Here is a 16,197-nt window from a genome sequence, read left to right as displayed (position 1 = left end):
CTCTAATCCCATTTTATTTGCCCCACATTCCCCTCAACTCCCTCAGGTTTGTACTTTTACACTATTATACTTCAAGCTACCATTTAACTTTCTCTTGGGATTCCCTCCATTAAAGAAACCACTCTTCTCACTCCAATGTGATATCAAAAAATGGCAAAGTGCACTGAACACTGCAAAAGTTAGGGACAGGACAATATCCCAAACATATCACTGAAGATCAGTGCTACAGAACTAGGCATTAATGTAGTCAAGATGTTCCATTACAGTTGCAACATTGGTATTGGTAATTTTATATTTGATATATTCAATATTCGATTCCATCTGCCAAATCTGTCTCTAACCTCCAAGAAGACCACAACCTTGTCATAGGGTTTGGAGGCTTGCATACCTCAATGACCCAGAGAGCCATGTTGGCTGGAGTCAAGGGTTTGTGCTGTGGCTTATGATAAGGTCAAAGAGTAGAGGCCAGACTGAGAGTGGTCCTGTAGTCCTCCAGGTTCAGGGGTTCAACTCAGGGACAACAACCCTGACTGGACAACTTACGGAAATACCAGTGAAAAATCCTTCTATATTTGTGTGCGTCTGAGGACCCTGAATCACAGCTGGCCATAACTGGCAGTAAGTAAGTAATCTGTTTCTATATTTCATTAACAGAGGAGTCATAGAGTCATAAAACACTTGTAACCCATTGAGTCTGTGCCAACTGTTAAGGACCCATTTACTCTAACCCCATTTTATTCACCCCACATTCCCCTCAACACCCTCAGATTTGTACTTTTACACTACTATACTTCAGAAAATATTAAAGAAAAAGAGGTTAACACAGTCTATTGCAAGAATTCTCAATTTCCAGAAGACTTCCAATAATACAGAAAGTATTCCTGGCTGAAAACAAGGATCTCTTTCAATTTCTCACAGGTCGATGGCCTTATAATCACATTTTTTACAGCTCATTCTATTAAGATTCATGACTTTATTATAACATAAATTTACCATATACTGTATGCATGAGTAATAGTTGTTTGAAATTTAGAATTCAGTTTTTCCAGTGAATCATCATTATTTAGGAACTGCCAATTATCAAAATGCAAATTCTAACCACATCATCGGCACCAGCCTACCCGCCATCAAGGACATATATACCAAAGGTGCCAGAAAAGGGCCAGTAACATCATCCCACATCCTGCTAATGGACTGTTTGTTCCACTCCTATCAGGGAGGAGGCTACATAGCATCTGCTCCAAGATGATCAAACTCAAAAACAGTTACTTACCCCAAGCAGTGAGGCTGATCAACAGCTCCACCCATTAACTCCATCACTATTTTATTATTTCTGTCAGTCATCTTATCTACAGCCTAATATCACTTTATGGATATACAATCAATCTATGTATATAAGCTATCTTATGTATTCACATTTATAATATTGTGCTGTTTATCTTTTTTTGGGGTTTTTTTGTGTGCTGCATCAGACTGAAGTAACAATTAGTTGATTCTCCTTTACACTTGTGTACATTAAACAATCTTGAATCTTGCTTCACTATGTTGGCGCCATTGGCAAGATAAAATGAATGCACCTGATAAACTAGCTAATGAAGACCATGAGTTTTGCTTTTTTTTGCATTTCAGATGGTTACTAATTTCTTTTTTAAATATCTGATCATTTTTATATTCATGCAGACATTGTGTATTTAGAAAATATATATATTTAAAATAAATTCACCTTACAAAGAATAAGTTTCCAATTTTGGTTTTAATATTTTTGGTTAACAGCCTTGCAAAGTAATCAACTTTGTTGCTACATGCATTGGTACAACTACCTTAATCCTAATCGTATCCATTGGGTGTCTTCTTTTCAGACAATATATTTTTAGATCGTACATTAAAACTATCCAGACAATGAAACAAACAAGATATAAAAATGCTTAAAAGGAAGCTAAAGGCTCAATTCTTGATCTCTCAATTAAAAAGGGTTGTTTTCATTCAAGGATTGAAATAACAATTCTGCCTTGATCTCTAAATATCTCTCAAATAAAAGGCATGCAATAAAGTTCTGAAGATCATCTTCTTTCTTTCTACGGAAGTCCATATATCAGTGACTTCCATATTCCCTGAAGTTCCAGAAACAAAACACAGCAGGACTTAAGCCTATAGATGCATTTGATTAGATGACATTGATTTTTTTCCCTGTACTTCAGTGAGAATTTAACATCAACACTTGTATTAGCACTGCAATAAGCACACAGAGGCCTAAACTGGAGAAAACTGAAGATGGTAGCTTTTATTCCCATCCAAAGCATAGCTATCCTTGTTTTTCATGCCATGGAAGAAGCTTGCTTTTGTTCCTCCTGCTCTTGCTCACCATCTCCCATCAGTGGCTGGCGCTTTTTAAGCTCCCGGTGGTATTTTGCCATCAAGGAGGCATATATGCAGCCATATGCTCCAGCAACCACCATCATGATGCAAACAATTCCACATAAGACTCCAGCAATGATGACTGTCCCAATAGCTCGCCTGACACTGGCTGGACGGTAACGTTGTCTTGCACAGTCTGAGGTATGAATGTACTGCGGCCTTGAAGTGATGAGTTCTTGCTTCACACAGGGAGGGGCAGTGACTGTTTTTTTATTTGCTGAAGATTTGTTTTCATCCTCTAATTGGATACAATAGTTGAACATCTCTATTGGAATTACTCTGAGATCTTTCCCTCGGAGGCCCTTTGGCAGGGAACATTCAATTCCATCGAGCTTTCCACCTAGTTTTAGGATTGGAAAAATCATTTAAAGAATTTAAGTCACTACACAATAATAACTTTACAAAATTATCATCTGCTTAAAAATTAGTTTAGCTTTACACTTTTTCACAAATTATTAGCAATGAATTTTCTCTTTCCTTTTCACTCAGCCATATCGCATTTGATTTCAAATTGGGAAGTGACACCTGGTTAATTTTGTACCTGTAGGTATGCAACATGTGAAATCCCAGGAACATAGTTCAGTATTTTTCATATTTTAAATGGAAGAAGAGAAATTATTAAGTTGCTGCAATTAATTTATGTGCTATTCTCCACTGGAAACACCGATTCATAACAAAATCATTTACTGACTCATTGAAATACCCTTTCAATAGGAGGCATAAGACAAAAATAAGTTACATTTCTATATCACCTTTGACAGAGTTATGTACTTTATTTCACTTTTCGATGGAGCTGTTATCAAAAAACTAAAACTATACATCATGAAGTGATATATTAGCATAGGTGTTTAAAAAAGTGCACTTTATATAACATTTTAAAGGATATAAAGTAGTAGAGAAAGGGCAAATTTTACAAAAGTGAATTCCAGATTTATGACAAAGGTAGTTCAATGTTTGGTCAACCAAGGGTTGGCAAAAGGGATTGTGGAAATTCAAGAATTAGGGAAGCACTTTTAGCTCAAAGAGATGGGTTAAAGGATGGGTCAAGGATGGAAAGAGTAGGGTCATAGGAGAACAAAGGTGAACACATTAAAATTGAGGCTTTGCCATATTAGGAGTAATGTAATCATGGCAAATTTTTGGTTATGTGAATAGAAGGTGGTACGGTGTTGCACAGTGTTAAATTAGTGCACAGAGATTTCATTAAGATAGTATTTCTGAATTTCTAAAGCTAACATAGGCAGGGATGAGAGTTTAGCAACAGATGAACTAAGGCATGTTAGGGAGAAGATGCATATCGCTTTGATGAAATAATTAGAAACTGGTCTCCAAGACTAAACATTTTTGTTTAGATATTTACAGAAGCAAGTAGTGGTGGTGTCTAGAATCTGGATTTTGGGAAAGAGCCGGTCTTGGTCTTCCTAATATTTATAAAGTAATCACAACAATGAATATTCATTGACATCCAATTGTTCAAGTCACTTTGCCTCACTGCTATACTGATTGTGATCATCCATTACAAAAGATAGAAATAAAGCTTGTTATTTTCCCATTTAGGCTCATTAATACATATATGCTTGAACTCAATTTTATTCCAAGTGATCTTGGAGAAATTAAAATTCAGCTCAGGGTAGCAGGTATATTTGTAGTTGTATTGATTTGTTCCACTCACCTTTGTACTGGAACCATTCCATCCAGTGTTTGAACTCCCTCAGACTGCAGTCACACTCCCAGGGGTTCCCGCCAAGCAGCAATTGCTGGAGAACTTCAAGTGGCTCAAAGACCTCTCTTTCGAGATTTGGCATCCTATTCTCTTCCAAATTCAACCAGGTCAAGTTCTGCATTTCATCAAATAAAAGTAGTGGAATCTGAGAGAGGCCATTAACAGAAAGGTCTAACCTCTGCAGGTTGGTGGTTTTATAGAAGATATTTTTATCCAGGCTTCGAATGCTGTTGTTTCGCAAATTGAGGTCAATCAGGTTCCTGATGTAATCAAATGCATCCGATGGTAGTTGGTCCAGGTAGTTGTTGGACAGGTCCAGCTTCTCCAATGTGGTAAAATTAGTGAATGTGAGAGCCTGGAAGGTTCTGAGTTTATTGTTACTGAGCGAGAGAAATTTAATGTCTGATGGAATGTCTGTTGGGATAGTCACCAAGCCAAGATTGCTGCAATCCACTTCGTAAGTTTTACAAGAGCAGTGTGTGGGACACGCCGACAAAGTGTTAATAATAGTAAGCATTGCAAAGAGCAACAATGGTGGACCTGTGGAGGAGCAGAGACATAGAAATCAGAAATTTCAGTGGTTACAAATGAATGGTATACTGTCTCATAATGGAAAGGTCACATGCATTTCCCTGGACATAGATCACTGAAGCAGTCAGAAACAAAAGCAACATGAACTAGGTCAACAGACAATCACAGTGGGTATACCCTTCTCTTTTTCATTAGCTAAGTTCAGGATTGAGGATTGTGTTCTTTTCTCAGAAAAGTTAGTAAATTTAAGGAAGTCTACATTGATTCCTCGTGAGTCTTGTAGCACAAAAGTAGCCCCTTCAGAGTCTGTGCTGACCTTCAAGCATTGATTTACACAAATTCCGCACTAATTCCTTCTCCTCAGGTTCCCATCAATTCCTTCCTTATTCCACCATTCAACTTGTAGGGGCAATTTACAATGGCCATTTCAGTTACCAACAGAAATGTGTTTGGGATTTGGGAAGCTGAAGTACCCAAAGGAAATCCATGTAGTCGCAGGGAGGAGGTGCAATCTCCACACAGGCAGTATCAGAGGTCAGGACTGGACCCTGCTCATTACAATTGTGGGGTAGCAGCTCTTTCAGTTGTGCCACTTTGCCACCTACAGTGAGTATCTTTCACAAAAAGTTTACTCGCATAAAAATACTACTGTGGAAAGATAAAAAAGAGGGTTAAAAATTCAACCCTTAGCTATTGAAATCAAAGGGCTTATGGTTTGGGATCATTTTCAACCACCTTGTGATTACATAAAACAGATAGAAATTACAGAAAGATCAGGTGGGTGGAGAATTTGTCCTCTGAGATCTCACCTAAAATTTGATCAGAACATACCAGACAATGAGAGAAAATTTGAACCTTGAGGTTTGCTGCTGCTTCATTAACCTAACTGGGACTTTTCCTTAGCTGTAAAAACGGATCATTACTGGCTGAAAGTAAACGGTTAGCAGAACAAATATGACCTACATTGATGATGAATTTCACTCATGTCCTCCAACAGCCTCCTCACGGAGAACTCATGTGCAAGTTTCCAATTGGCATTTTGAACAATACTAACCCTTAATTTACTTTCCAAATGAAAGCATCAAACATTCACTTGTATGCTTGAGTGAACAAATCAACAAAATCTTGCAGCTCAGCTTTCAGTGTGAGTACAAAAATAAGTTTTGTTGCATATTGCAGTTCAACTGCGGAGATTCACTTAATTTTAGTTTTGGAGTGTAGGTTGAAGTCTTTCCTATTCGTTCTGGAGATTAGTTCCACTCCTAGAAAAAGCTGAAGATTAGGGCAATCTTATGACAAAAAAAAACAGACTGCAAAAAGCATTGGGGCAATTCTTAACATTGGACTTCACTGTGACTTTTTTTTATCTGGAAGCTTGCTGGTTAATATCATGGAGCAACAAATGATGAAAGCAAATTTGTCTGCAATTCAATATAAAGAGGATGTTGCACAATCCCTCTCAATTCATGGTCTCAGTAGCTTAACTGAGGTTAGGGAGGTTATGCATATTAACTGGTGCTGCCTTCTGCACTTTTGTTTGTGTTGTTGACAAAGGGAGAAGATCATATCTTTTGGGTCTCTGGATGGGCAGGATTCACACTGTGATTTGAGGTGAACCTCTGACAACTGAGTAATAGGAATACTAAATAATATCTGAATCAGCCCTGCACATGCAAGCTCCTCCCAGTCTCCACCCAGCTAGTAGGAGTCATCTAGCACTTGTTTCCAATGCATCACCTGCAGCCTATTTGAACCGAGCTCTCATCCACAATCCGTTCACTTATACAAACTAGCCAGCCTCAACCAGTTGCTCTTAGCATTTAGTTACTTTGTTTCCTGGGAGTTTGGTATCGGTTCTTTCTGCTTTGTGGCCCCCTCATGGCTTATCATTTTGCAGTTTTTCGCTGCTAAATCATCTCCATTGCTCTGCTCTGGGCCATGTCTCCTCTGCATTTCCTGACAGAGTGAGTAACCATCAATGACCCAGCAGAGTATGCCCATCTAAAGGAACTCGTCCATCGAATGAACACACAATCCAGAAGTAGTAGGAAACCATTGACCATCTGCCTACCATTCTCTTCCAATTCTCCATCTTGCAACATTCACCCTCCCTCTGAGCCCTGGATTACAATTCCCAAACACTTTGACAGATCTCCAACCCAATGCTGCAGCTTCCTGTCCCAGTCCAGCCATCTCTGTATTCTATGGACCTTGACAAGAAAGTCTGCATCATGTCTTTCTTGACTGAACAAGCTCTGACCTGGGCCACAAATAACTAGGGCAATAAAACCACCATTTCCAATAAATCTGAGTAAATCACCACTGAAATGCTTCAGGGTTTTGACCATCTGGGTAGTGGAATGGTGGGGGGGGCGGGGGGCGAGCAGATCGGATACTTCACCTGCTCTGTGCCGGAGTACCCTGTGGAATTCAGGACCCTCTCCAGTGGAGAGCAGCTGATTGTGGAAGTGCTATTGGCCTATTATTATCATGGCTTCTTGGAGTACTTGAAAAATTAGTTGTCTACCTAGGAGATGCCCACAGATCTCAGAAACCTCATCATGCAGGCCTCCACATTGACAAGCTTCTAATGGAACAACACTCCAGACCATCAGCCAGAATCCCAATTCCATTCCCAGACTACAGGATCCTTATCATCAACACCTTCAAGACCCATGCATTTAGGGAGAGCACCATTAACCTCCACAAGAGCATGAGCATAGAAGGCTTGGTGGATAAACAACTTGTGTGCTTTCTGCAGAACCACCAATCACCCACGCATCAAATGGCCACTGCACCTGGGAAAAGGCACCACCAGGCTGAGGGACCTCCTATCTGGTAAGCTCTCCCCAGCCCTTTGCTCTAGCACCTTAGTCTCTCTCTGGCCTCCACCACACCTGCTGGCTCTTTGCACACAAGAGGCTCTGGTGGTTTCTAGTGCAACATGCAACTTTCTGGACCGGGTTCTGTACGTGCAGCTTGGACTCTCCACTGAGCCCATCTCTTACCCCTTCGGCATCACAGCCATTGACAGATGTCCCTTAGGATCTGGAATGGTCAGACTACACACATGGTCTACGCACATAAGCATTGGAGAACACTGCAATTCCATCCAGTTCCTCTTGATCAACTTACCCAACATTCACAAAATGTATGTGTTGCTTGAATTTTCAGCATCTGCAGATTTCCTCATGTTTTTCCCAACACTCACTCACCTTGGGTTACCACTGGATGTCCAATCATGGCCCTTACTTCGCCTGGTTATCTGGTTCACTGTTGAGCTGGGAACCCACTTGCCTGCAACCTCAGTTGACCTCACCCCATAAATCCATGGAGATGGAGGAAACCTTTAACGCCACCAAACTCCAGAGGAATATCATGACTTAGCCATTGCTTTCAGTAAAAGGGAGACCAGCACCCTAGCACCTCATAAACCACACAACTGTGTGATCGACTTCCTTCCAGGCATCACCCCTCCCTGAGGTTGTCTGTTCTCTTTCTCCTCCTGAGACCCAAGCCACCACCAAAGCACTAAAGCGTGGCTTCATTCAAACATCCCAGTCCCCAGCCAGTGCAGGATTTTTCTTTGTCAAGAAGAAATGTGGGTGTTCATCCTTGCAATGTCTACTGTGGACTCAACAAAATCACCATTAAGAACCACTCTCCACTCCCCTTGCTGGTTAGTGCCTTCGAAACACTCCACAGCGCCTAGGTCTTCAAACTGGATCTACAGACCACTTACAAACTGCCAGCTGGATGGGTGGAAGTTAGCCTTCTTAACATCCACTGAATACAACAAATACTTGGTGGAGCCTTTTGGACTTTCCAGCAGCCCAGCTGTTTTCCAAGCCTTCATCAATGAGATCCTCCCAGACAACATCCTCATCTCCAATGAGCCCAATAACATGGCTCTGATGTCCTATCAGTCCTTCAGCATCTCCTTGAAAACCAACTGTACTGCAAAGTAGGAAAATGTTAGTTCCACACCCTATTCATTTCCTTCCTAGGCTATGACCTTTCACTCCAAGATGTAAGCCTAGAAAGTACACCTGTTGTTTGGCTGTGACCATTCTCCCTCAAGTGGCCACAGCGCTTCTTGGGCTTCTCCAACTTCTACCACCAGCTTATTAGAATCTACAATCAAATCATCGCTCCTCTCACCTCCCTCACCAAGTCACTAATGGATAACCTGGTCTGCTGTCTTGGATCTCACTTCCGAGACGCTTCACCACCACTCCCATTCTCTGCCATCCAAACCCCTCCTGGTCTTTTGTGGTAGAGCTGGAAGCATCTGACATGGGCACCTGGGCCATCCTCTCCCAGTGCAGACCAGATTGTAGGACATGCCCTTATGCCATCTTCTTACACAACTTCAACTCTACACCATGTCGTTATGGAGTAGGAGACAGGGAGCTACTCACCATCAAATGCACCTTGGAGGAATAGAGACATTAGCTGGTGGGAAACACTGAGCCCTTTCTGACCACCAAAAGCCTCATATCCATTCAAAAGACCCATCAATTCAACGCATGTCAGCTCACTGGGCCCTGTTCTTCAAGCAATTCCACTTCACCATCTCCTACCAACCCAGCTCCAAGTACACTAAAGCGGATCCCCTGTGTGGCAGTTCAACCCAGCTGAACCGGAGGCCTTCAGCCTATTATTTCATCCTCCCAGATCCTTGTCCCAATTGTCTGGGACCTTGAGAACCAGATCTTCCAGGCACTCAGTTCAATCTTACTCCAGTGGACATATCTGACAACTGCATGTATGTGCTGGTGGCTGTGCACTCTGAGGCACTCCACTGAGCCCACTCCTCACCCCTCTCTGGCCATCCAGGCACATGACTGACTCTGTCTTGTCAGTTCTGGAGGCCTACCATGATCACAGATGTATTTCAGTTCATCACTGCCTGCCCTCAATGTGCCCAGTCCAATTCCTCCAATCAGCAACCCTCTGATGATCCCTCAAAGTCCATGGCCCCACATCGTCATGGATTTCATCATTGGTTTGTCATCTTTCAATAGGGCCAATGGTGGACCAGTTCTCCAAGGTGGCCTACTTCATTGTTTCCATCAGCCACTGAGACAGCAGACCTGGTTCTCCAAAACGTAGCTTGCTTCCACAGCTTCCTCCAGGACATTGTGTCAGACCGGGGCCTAGAATTCATCTCCCAGTTCTAGAGGGCCTTCTGCTCCCTCCAGCACACCTCAGTGAGATTGTCCTCAGGCTATCATTCGCAGACCAATGGACAGGAAGAAAGAGTCAATCATGCCACCTCGAATTCTTCTCCAATGCTTCACCACCTCTAATTCTTCTACATGAAAGAAGTATCTGCTCTGGGCCAAGCTCACCTCACTTCTACCACTTGCACACTGACTCCTGCAAGCTTTCACACCACGTGATTGGTCCACTCAAGATTACCCATCGCATCAGTCTAGCCACTTACCATCTCCAGCTGTTGCTGTTCCTCAGGATCATACCTACCTTCCATGTGTCCTGCCTCAGGCCCGTTGTCTCTGAACCCACATGACTCTACACCTCCAGAATTTAGAATACTGGAAGGTGGTCCAGTGTACACAGTTTGCCAGTTGATGGACTCACATTGATGTGGATGGGGTGTGTAGTACCTGCTCGAAGAGTACAACTTAGAGAATGCTGTCTGGTTACATCTTGGATCCATCACTTATTGAGGAGTTCCACCGGACCCATACAGGTCATCCAAGGGCACCAGGGGCCAACCATGGTGGGGGAGGAGGGGATCTTGTCATGAAAACATGAGTCATCTGCCACTCATTCCCAACTCATCTCCTGCAGCCTATTTAAACCCAGCTCTCGTTCACAATAGTTGTTCACTCATATGAACCAGCCAGTTTTAACCAATGTTCCTAGGCTTCAGTTACTTTGTTTCCTGTATGTTTAGTTTCTGTTCTCTCTTACTTTGTAGCCCCCTATGGCTTGTTCTTTTGCAGTTGATTATTAAAGTTATCTTTCACTGCTAAATCATCTCCACTGCTTTGGTTTTGGGTCAAGCTTCTTCTACATTTCCTGACAATCTGTACAGTAAAACTCCAGTAAACCATTGACTGCATTGTTTGAAAATCCTGATAGTCTGACATATGGTTCACTTAGTTTAGTGTTTGAAGCTCAGATTCCAGCTCATACTGACTTTCAGCTGGAAATCTTCAAGCAACCAACACTTCTACCGATGTGGTCACTAGGAAATACAGTGGAGTCCACCTACTCCAACATCATGCAGTTACAACACATTGTCTGGCCCTGCATTTCTCTTTATTTAGTTATATTCTGTTTTAATACAATATATTTCTAAATACTTATTATTATCCAATTACTGGTGCTTAAATTACAGTTGTAGAACTGCTGAGGAATGTAGAAAAGGGGGCGTTAAAAGGAACTTACCCACTTTTACCTGAAGAGAGAACTGAAGTCGTATCAACTGTAGTAAAAAAGACTAGAGGAGATTTAAAAGAGATTTTAAAATTATGAAGGTTTTATGATACAAAGAGAGGGAAATTGGGGTCAGTAATGGAGAAGTCATGATTGAAATTCACAAAGAGATAGATATTGGGAGAAGATTTTCATCAAAGAGTACTGTATTTATAATAGAAATCTTTAGTATTAAAGCAGGCCTTAGTACCTAGTGCTTCCATCTACAATACAATTTGTCGTCTTTTGTATAAGGGTGCAAAAACAGGCTGAAGAATTGAGAGATAACTACTTGAATGGGTCTGATTCTTTCGGTATTTATATTTAGATGAATTGGCAAAATAGATCATTCTTTGCTATCCTAAAAAATTAAAATTTGAAATGATGCAGAGATTTCCAAAATACCAAAGGCTTTGTGATTTCTGTAGACGCTATTCAAGTATTTTATTTCCACTCGAATATTGTGTGAGTCATTGAGTGAAATGAAAGAGTCATGCATCTTGAGGAAAATAGCTGACACCTACTTTGCTGTCAAAAGAGTAGAGAATTAGTTCCTTTGGGAAATGATCATCATTTTATTTAAAGAAAATTCAATGTCTGGTTTGCTTTCAATTGTGCATTTGTAATTTAGTATTGAAAAGACTGTGTTCTCTGACATTCTAGTGCTTAGCATCCTTCAATGATCTTGATTGTTTAATGTGCCAACTGGAAATAATTTGCCCTCCTATTAGATGCTTCTCTCTCCACCTCAACGTTGACCAGCTAATGAACTGTATAAATATAGTTGATGTTGGTCCATGGCCACGTGTGATTATCTATCCCACTCACTCTCTCATGCTCTCACTCTCACTCACGCTCTCATTCTCTCACTCTCACGCTCTCACGCTCTCACACTCTCATGTTCTCACACTCACTCATTCTCACACTCACTCTCTCTCTATCCCTTCCTTGTACTTCAACATTTATTTTCCATATCTCTCATTTAATTCTCTCGATTCTTTCAGAGAAATTTCTTCTCATGCTAAAAGGTTTTAAAATTATAAAGTTTTCACATAAAAGGAAGAAGTCTATTTCCTGGGGTTGGAAGTCAGCAGTGAAGAATCTGTCACCTCTAAGAGAATGAATGGAGAAGTATAAAATCTTCACAGATGATACTTGAAGTATTAAATGTTTTGTCATGAAAAATGATGCAGTGAATTTTGTCAATAAATATTCATAACAGAGGACTATGGCTATGGAGAATATTAGAACAATGTTACTAGTCCTACATTTTTATAACCTTTTACCCTCCATGTCTCACATATTTCACAGTACCATGTCCACTTGATTGCCTTTTATCATTTTTATTAGACTTTAAAATTTAGGAGTACGTTGGAGCAAAGAAAATGAAAAGAAATGTAGAAAAGATGTCACCTATAATGAAAATTATGAGTTAATAATATGTTTCTACTGATCCATGGACAGCCAGTAAAATTTAGAATTAATGCTAAAAGTGTACATAGGGAGTTGAAAGGATGTTTTCATAAAATTTTAATATGTAATGTTTTAGATAATATGCTCTTAAGGTTTAGTTACTCATACCTTCAACAGAGAGTTTGAGGAGGGAAATGATATCTGCAGGAAATAAGCAAAAAAATGCTATAGATAAGGCCAATATCAAGCTACTGTTATACAGGCATAGCAGGAAGATGACTAATGCATTGGTCATGATCTTTCAAGAATCACTTGATGCTAGGATGGTCCTGGAAGACTGGTAGATTGCAAATGTCACTCCACTCTTTAAGAAGGGAGGAAGGCAAAAGAAAGAAAATTATAGGCCACTAAATTCAGTGGTTAAGAAATTGTTAAGTTATAGGAAAGTTATAGACCACTAAATTCAGTGGTTAAGAAATTGTCCATTATTAAGGATGAAGTTTCAGGGTACTTGGAAACTAATGATAAAATAAGTCGAAGTCAGCCTGATTTCAGTAACAGGAAATCTTGCCTGACAAATCAGTTAGAGTTCTTCGAGGAAGAAACAAAGAAGGTAGACAAAAGAGAAGCAGTAGATGTCATTTACTTGGATTTTCAGAAGGCATTTGATAAGGTACTACACGGGGCTGCTTAACAAAATAAAATCCTATAGTGTTACAGGAAAGATACTGGCTTAGATAGAAGAATGTCTGACAGGCAGGAGGCAGCAAGTGAAAATAAAGGGGGCCTTTTTCTGGTTGGATACCAGTAACTAGTGGTGTTCTTCAGGGGTCAGTATCGGAACTGCTACTTTTCACATTGTTTGTCAAAGATTTGGTAGATAGAATTGATGGCTCTGTGGCAAAGTTTTAGGATGATACTAAGATAGCTGGAGGGGTAGGTAATGCTCAGGAAGCAATGCGATTGCAGCAGGACTTAGACAAATGGTCAAAAATATGGCAGATGGAATACAGTGTTGGGAAATGTACGATAATGCATTTTGGTGAAAGGAACAATAGTACGGACTATTATCTAAGTGGGGAGAAAGTTCAAACATCAGAGATGTAGAAGAACTTGGGAGTCCTCTTGCAAGACACCCAGAAGGTTAATTTACAGGTTAAGTCTGTGGTAAAGAAGGCAAATGTAATGTTGGCATTTATTTCAAGAGGAATAGAATATAAAAGCAATGAGATAATGCTGAGGCTTCATTAGACACTAGTCAGTCTGCACTTGGAGTACTGTCAACAGTTTTGGGCCCCATTTCTCAGAAAGGACATTTTGTCTTTGGAGAGAGTCCAGAGGAGGTTCACGAGGGTGATTCTGGGAATAAAGAAGTTAACAAGTGAGGAGCATTTGGCAGCTCTAGGTCTGTACTCACTGGAACTTAGAAGAATGCTGGGGGATCTCATTGAAACCTACCGAATACTGAAATGATTAGATAGAGTGGATGTAGAGAGGATATTTCCTATGGTGGAGGTATCCAGAACTAGAGGGCACAAACTCAAAACTGAGGGGCAACCTTTTAGAACAGAGGTAATGAGGATTCATTTTTAGTCAGAGAATAGTGAATCTGTGGAATGCTCTGCCACAGACTGTGGTGGAGGCCAACTTCATGGGTATATTTAAGGCGGAAGCTAATAGTTTGGTGATTGATCAGAGCATCAAAGGATATGGTGAGAAGGCAGGTGTATGGGGTTGAATGGGATCTAGGATCAGCCATGATGGAAAGGCAGAGCAGACTTAATGGACTGAATGGTCTAATTCTGCACCTTTGTCTTGTGGTCCAATAGATCCTCTATGTTCATATGGAGTCTTCTTTCATTCTCTCATCCTCTCTCATCATTATTCATGATAATTGCAGCCAACATTGAGAAATACATGCAACAGGGTAAATTTTAAGGATAATTAATACTCACTTGTCCAGGAGACCTTCCTTCCCTCCATAACAATTGTACTTCTCACAGCCTCCATCCTTAACATAATTTGTATGATATGCTGGTTTCACTCTTAGAACTGTTGGTTCTTTTCTTGGGTCTGGTGTTCTGCAGAATAGGAATTGCAGTAATGTCCAAGGTCACAGCTCAGTGATAAAATCGCTTGGGTCTTCCAAACCAGGTGTAAATTATCTTTGTTACGTATAAGCAGTCATGTAATGAAATCAGTCAGATTTTTATAGCCTTTACCCAGTACTTAAGACTCTGGTGTAGGGTCAAAGTAACAATGAAAATCTGCGCTATCTCTGAATGCATGCTATTTATGATATGCTGAACCATCAGGCAGCGAGCGCTATACATGAAATGATTGATCACAGGAGTGCTGCAATGGGGCTCACACTGTGTGGAAAATCCATCCTATATACAGTCTGTTCACACTTACCTTGTAGCAGCGAAGAAACTGGCTGAGATTTTGAATTTGTGTCTTATTTTAAGTTTACGCTTTTTTACAGGATGGCAAGCCAAACACTTACTAGCCATAACTGCTCTTGGGAAAATGTTGATGCTCTTCCTTCTGGAAACTGTGTAGTCCTGTAGGAGAAAGTGGTCCCACAGGATAGTGAGCTCCAATATTCGGAGCTAACAACAATGAAAAGTTGATGATACATAGATCTCCTATCAGATGCTGTGTGAATTGAAAGAGTTCCTGATATTGGTAGTGTTCTCATGCATCTGCTACCCTCGTATTCCTTGGTAATATGTAGAAGTTGTGGGTTAGGGAAATGCTGTAACAGTAGAAGAGGTGAGTAACAAAATTACCTTTTATAGATAGTACACAGTGCAACCATAGTACATTGGCAGTCTAAGAGATGAACGTTTGGAATGGTGGATAGGTAATTGGGGCTGTATTGTGAGTGAAACTGGGGCTGTATTCATCAACATATGTGGATAGTATTCCTAACCAATGGATCTTTAGAATCTAAAGCAACACACACAAATTGCTGGAGGAACTCAGCAGGACAGGCAGCATCTATAGAAATGATTAAAGTAGTCAAGGTTTCAGGCTGAGTCCCTTCTTCAGCACTAGAGAAGAACAGGGAAGATGCCAAAATAAAAAGGTGGTGTGAGGGGAAAGAGGATAGCTGGAAGGTGATGGTCGAAGCCAGGTGGATGGAAAAATTAAACGATTGGAGAGAGGAATCTGATAGGAGCGGAGAGTAAACCACAGGAGAAAGGGAAGGAGGAGTGGACTCAGGGGAGGTGATAGGCAGGTGAGAAGAGGTAGGAGGCCATAGTGGGGAACAGAAGAAGAGGGGAAGAGGAGGTAAACATTTTTTTTTACCATAAGGAGAAATCAATGTTCATGCCACCAGGCTGGAGGTTACCCAGACGGAATATAAGGTGTTGCTCCTCCACCCTGAGGGTGGCCTCATTATCGTGAATGGGGGTCAGAATTAAAATGATTGGTCCCCAGGAAATTCCACTTTTGGCGGATGGAGCCTAGGTGCTCTACAAAGTGATCCCCCAATTTACAACAGGTCTCACATTTGCAGAGGAGACCAAATCAGGCCCAATAGAGGACCCTGGCAGATGAAGTTTTGCCTCATCTGGAAGGACTGTTTGGGGTCCTGAATGGGGGTGAGGGAGGAGGTGAATGGACAGGTGTAGAACTTTGGCCGCTTGCAGGGTTAAGTG

At 41.0% G+C, this 16,197-nt stretch overlaps 2 protein-coding genes across 2 annotated transcripts in view; one reads left to right on the top strand and one right to left on the bottom strand.

The window, feature by feature from the left end:
• Positions 1 to 16,197, top strand: part of LOC132397679 (voltage-dependent calcium channel subunit alpha-2/delta-4-like) — a 341,368-nt gene that overhangs the window by 177,414 nt on the left and 147,757 nt on the right. The gene's annotated exons all lie outside the window — the stretch shown is intronic.
• Positions 2,316 to 14,587, bottom strand: LOC132397815 (leucine-rich repeat and transmembrane domain-containing protein 2-like). Its single transcript, XM_059976567.1, has 3 exons — positions 14,485 to 14,587; positions 4,088 to 4,678; positions 2,316 to 2,755 (listed from the first exon to the last, which is right to left on the bottom strand). The coding sequence occupies exons 1-3, from the start codon at positions 14,546 to 14,548 to the stop codon at positions 2,316 to 2,318; spliced, it is 1,095 nt and encodes a 364-aa protein (XP_059832550.1). The 5' UTR covers positions 14,549 to 14,587.

This window comes from Hypanus sabinus, chromosome 8 (genome assembly GCF_030144855.1).
Source record: "Hypanus sabinus isolate sHypSab1 chromosome 8, sHypSab1.hap1, whole genome shotgun sequence".
NCBI lineage: Eukaryota > Metazoa > Chordata > Chondrichthyes > Myliobatiformes > Dasyatidae > Hypanus > Hypanus sabinus.
The sequence above is the reverse complement of the archived record's forward strand: the minus strand, read 5'-3'. Positions and strand labels throughout refer to the sequence as shown.

Bases quoted from the DNA above. Each gene is read 5' to 3' on its own strand.
- LOC132397815 (XM_059976567.1), bottom strand. From the start codon at position 14,548: ATGTTAAGGATGGAGGCTGTGAGAAGTACAATTGTTATGGAGGGAAGG. The intron at 4,679-14,484 runs GTGAGTATTAAT...GCTCCTCCACAG, and splicing joins AAGGAAGGTCTCCTGGACAA to GTCCACCATTGTTGCTCTTT. The intron at 2,756-4,087 runs GTGAGTGGAACA...TCCTAAAACTAG, and splicing joins GGAATGGTTCCAGTACAAAG to GTGGAAAGCTCGATGGAATT.